At 38.2% G+C, this 4,833-nt stretch overlaps 1 protein-coding gene across 1 annotated transcript; it reads right to left on the reverse strand.

Annotated features, from left to right (window-relative positions):
- Nucleotides 1–419: 419 nt before the first annotated feature.
- Nucleotides 420–4,569, reverse strand: LOC116679043 (ras-related protein Rab-11A-like). Its single transcript, XM_032508775.1, is given in 3 exon segments — nt 420–534; nt 537–629; nt 4,385–4,569. Coding segments are annotated over 3 exon segments (237 nt in total). The 5' UTR covers nt 4,425–4,569; the 3' UTR covers nt 420–430.
- Nucleotides 4,570–4,833: the final 264 nt, after the last annotated feature.

The raw sequence follows: 4,833 nt of genomic DNA on the forward strand, positions 1-4,833 counted from the left end.
TATGTAGTGTGCAGTGCTTCGCCTTCTGAGAATATAGTTCCCATTTTGTATACGATTAGAAGATGGCTGTGTCTCATGTGACCTTGTTGTTTGGACACGCTGTGACCATACAAATCACGTGCAAATAGGACCATGTTGCGTTATTTTGTCACTTATTGGAGCAGTAGGCTAGCTGGAGCCGTTACCATCAGAATTGTGTTATAATAGGCTAGGCAGCAGTGGGTGCCTCAGACAGAGTTGCGACACGCACAGAGATGAGAAGGGTATGTATGGACTTGTCTAACTCTGGGGGATATGGTGAATAAGCTAATCTCAATAAGTCGGCATGTTCCTTAACTAATGATCGGTCCTTCCCTGAAAAAAGAGAAAAATCAGTTGACTCCAAGTTTGTACATTACATAAATGAGGCCTCAGACGTCGTCTTCTCTACTCACGCTGACGTGATGGCCCGGTAGCGCTCCTGGCCAGCTGTGTCCCAGATCTGGGCCTTCACCGTCTTGCCGTCCACCTGGATGCTGCGCGTGGCAAACTCACTCCGATGGTGCTCTTACTCTCCAGGTTGAACTCATTGCGGGTGAACCGGGACAGCAGGTTACTCTTCCCCACGCCCGAGTCCCCAATAAGGACCACTGAGACACAGGGAACACATTTAATGCGACCTCTCTACTTCCTGTTTGAACATTGCTCCTGAGTTTTTACTTCCCATTTAAATGGCCGCTTTAACCCTTGTGTTGTCCCCGTTTTTCTTAATTTTTAATATCGGAACTTGGCTTTCTTTCAACAATATTGCCTAAAAAACACGGTGCCATGCAAAGTTATTCAGGTTAAATTAAAGATTACTTTCAATGAATAAAATTTTGGTTTATTGATTGTATGGCATTTAAAAAACAAAAGTGACCAAAACCTTGGGGAAAAATAGACAAAAAGAGACAATAAGTGCTGAAAAAAATGTCATAAATGTCATAATCTTTAAATGTTTAATGTCATAAAATTAGGTTTATTGGCTATGAATAAAAAATAAAAAGTGTAGAAAAAAACAGCAGAAACATTGAAATAAGCACAAAAGGATGATGGTCGATGGGAAGACAACACAGGGTTAGAGAGTTCCTACAAATGAACCTGTGTGCATTGATCTCACTTCATGAACGTTTTACAGTTTCCCCTAACCCGTAAGAGCGAGCGCCCCATGTAGGCTGAGTCCTTAGCAGGGTCCGGGTTTGAATCCGACCGGGCCCTTTGCTGCGTGTCATCCCCTCTTTCCCTCCTCCCTTTCCTGTCTATCAGTGTCACTATCAAATAAAAGTTAAAAGCCCCAAAAAATAATCTTTCAAATAGGAAATATAGGCTATATTTAGCAATATAGAACAGCGTAGGTATTTAGTATTCAGTATATAAATACATGTACAAGTGTCATACAGTTTATTTCGATTAAATTACTTTCATAATCATACGCAAAATGCAAAATGAAGCTGTGGAGAATTTGTAGAATTAATGGACTTTGTATCACAATAATTGAATTAATAAATGTTTGTTAGTACTTAATATCTTCATGATTATGTATTCCGCATTAATTTGAAAAATGTTAATTCTTAATATCTTCATAATTATTCGCAAACCTAGAGCTGCAAGGATTAATCGATTAGTTGTCAACTTTAAAATTAATCGCCAACTATTTTGATAATTGATTGGTCTGTTTAAGTCAGTCTTTAAGACAAAAGAAAGAATTCTGATTCCGCGTGTTAAATGTAATATTTTCTAGTTTCCTCTGTGATAGTTAACTGAATATATTTGTTGTGAACAAAACGAGACATTTGAGGACGTCATCTTGGGCTTTTTGGGAACACAGATCCACATATTTCAACAGATTAATCGACTATGAAACTGTTAGTCGTCAAGTAATAAGTCGACAACTATCTTGAAAATTGATTGTCGTTTGAGTTTGATTCATTTCTATGAAAAAAAGGCAAAAAACTCTGATGTCACTGTTAAATGTGAAAATCTGAATATCTTCTAGTTTCTTCTCACTCTGGGACCGTAAACTGAATATATTTGAGTGTGGACAAAACGAGACACTTGAGGACGTCATCTGGGCTTTTTTGGGAAACACTGATCCACATTTTAACAGAGGAATCGACTATGAAGTGTTAGTTGCAGCCCAATGCAAACCAAACGTCGCATCTAACACAACCTACACCGACATGTAGATAGATCCCAGGTTGTTTACACAAACTTTATGCACACCTGCACAACACCATACAGCCTTCTTTTCTTTCTAACAGTTTCATTGTACTATTTCTTATAGTGTCTTCCACATGTTAATGATTGCAGTATTTCTGTCCTTTATGTTCCTGACTGTTGCAGTACTTTGCTCCATGGTTTATTCCCTTTCATGTCTTTATTGCATTTATCAAACCAGAGAGGCAAATTCCAAGTGGAGACTTACTTTGGCAATAAATCTCATTCTGACTGACAAGCATTTACGATCACCTTTTTTTTTTTTTTTTTTTACTACCTAACTTTAATAAAAATGTGCTAATATCTTTATGAGATCACGTTCTTCCGCAAACCCAATGGTTACTACCATGTGTTTACTCTGACTTTTATTAGGCGTTTACCTTATGCCAAGCAATAACCCTGTAACACATCCACCTTTTTAATTGTAAATGATATGTTAACACATCATTTAAACACGTAATATCTGTCAAACATACACTGTATAGACTATTGGGCCTGAACAATATTGAAAAAATCGGAAATTGCAATTTCCCCCAGCGCAATATCAAAAAGGAAATAATTTTTAAAAGATGACATGTAAAGCTCTATTTGGAAATAGTAAATCATTCTCGACTATCGCGTGATTTTGTAGGAGACTGCAACGCACGATGTCGATGCTAAAACAATATCGATATACACAGATATCCACCTACCTCAGATATGAGCAACCTGTTTATTAATTAATATACCATATTAAGCATCTTACTGTTCACAAGCCTCCATTGAGCTCTTTATTTACTATGTGTATTTAGCTATATACTTGTACAAACTTATATCTGGACATAGTTTCGATGCCGCACGGACCGCTACAGAAAATCCTTCCTACGACATGCAATAACACTATTTAACACGTCATCTCTGGGCTAGATGAGACTTTTGGGCACCACACTACTGCACTAATGCAACCTGCACAATTTGGTTTATGTAGCATACATTTTTAACATTTTAACATATTATTTAAGCATTTGCACATTATTGTTTCCCCATCCTGTACATTCAAGATTTATTTTTACTTTATTCACATTATTATTTCATGTATATTGTATGTATGTATATTTTTCCTAGTATTTCATTTATATTTATATTCTGTGCTTTGTGACTGATTTTGCTGCTGCAACACCGAAATTTCCCATTTTTCTTGGGATCAATAAACATCTATCTATCTATCTAGCTATCTATCTATCTATCTATCTATCTATCCATCCATATATCTATCTATCTATCCATATATCTGTCTATCTCCCTATATATCTATCTATCTATCTCTCTATCTATCTATCTCTCTCTCTATCTCTCTATCTATCATATATCTATCTATCTCTCTCTCTATCTATCTCTCTCTCTCTCTCTCTCTCTCTCTCTATCTATCTCTCTCTCTATCTCTCTATCTATCCATATATCTATCTATCTATCCATATATCTCCTATCTCTCTATCTATCCATATATCTTCTATCTATCTATCTATATATCTCTATCTATCACTTTGTTGTCCTTTGTTTTTAGCCGTATCTGTATCTCTGTGTGTGTACTTTGACAGCAACAAAAAACGGAGTCTAGTTGGAGTCTGGTCACACTTAGTTGGCCATTTAAGGTGATTCTGATTATTATCGTTTGTCAAACCACGCTTTAATACAGTTAATGACTACACGCTAACACTTAGCCGCACGGTTCCCTGTTAGATAATAAGCAAACGTGTGCATGTGTCGTACATTCTCCCGTTAGCTCGGCCGGTTGGTGTGGAGATAACGTGATAACGTTTAACGTTGCTAGGTGTGTCAGACGTGAAGCTGCTCCTGTCAAGCTAACGTCTGCTAGCTGCTAACGTCCAAGACGCCCTGTCGTTTAACGACAACTAACCACTAGTCACGTGACGACCCAACTGCTAATTATACGTCCACTGTTTAGCGAAGGGTCGTTACGTATCATGTAAACTCATTTAACGTGCTGACATTTCTCCGTTAGCGCTGTGGAAAACAACCGGAGCACAAAAGGTGTCCGGTGGCTAACGGTGGCTAACGGGAGCTAACGGTGGCTAACGTTAGCATCAGCTGGCCTGTGCAGGACTGGAGGAGCTGCAACAATAACGAGAAGAAGAAAACTTTGTTTTACCTTTGAACAAATAATCGTATTCGTCATCTCTAGTGCCCATCGTCTTATTGAGGAATGGTTAGTCCAAGATTTAATTTTATTTAATTGAGGGGGAGGGGGGGACAGGCGATCTACTGTGTTTTACTCTTCCAACGGGAATCTGTTTGGAAGCCGTACTTCCGTAACTTCTTCTTCTTCTTCTTTTTCTCTGGCAGCTTAATACCTCCACATAGAGAAACTCTGACACCTAGTGGTCAGGAGAGGAACTGCCCAACACTTTGAGTGCTCGTATCATGCGTTTTGGCTTTTTCTCTTTCCTTTATTTGTGTTATGTATATTTTGTTCTGCATGTTATAGGTTTACAAAGTGAGAAGTGAGCCCAAAGTCCCCCCCCCCAAAAGGACTTACCATCTCCAACAGAAAACACATATTCACAAACTGCTCCAAACAGCTCTGTTGTAGTGCAGCCT

Source organism: Etheostoma spectabile, unplaced genomic scaffold (assembly GCF_008692095.1).
Source record: "Etheostoma spectabile isolate EspeVRDwgs_2016 unplaced genomic scaffold, UIUC_Espe_1.0 scaffold00009192, whole genome shotgun sequence".
In the NCBI taxonomy this organism is placed as follows: Eukaryota; Metazoa; Chordata; class Actinopteri; order Perciformes; family Percidae; genus Etheostoma; species Etheostoma spectabile.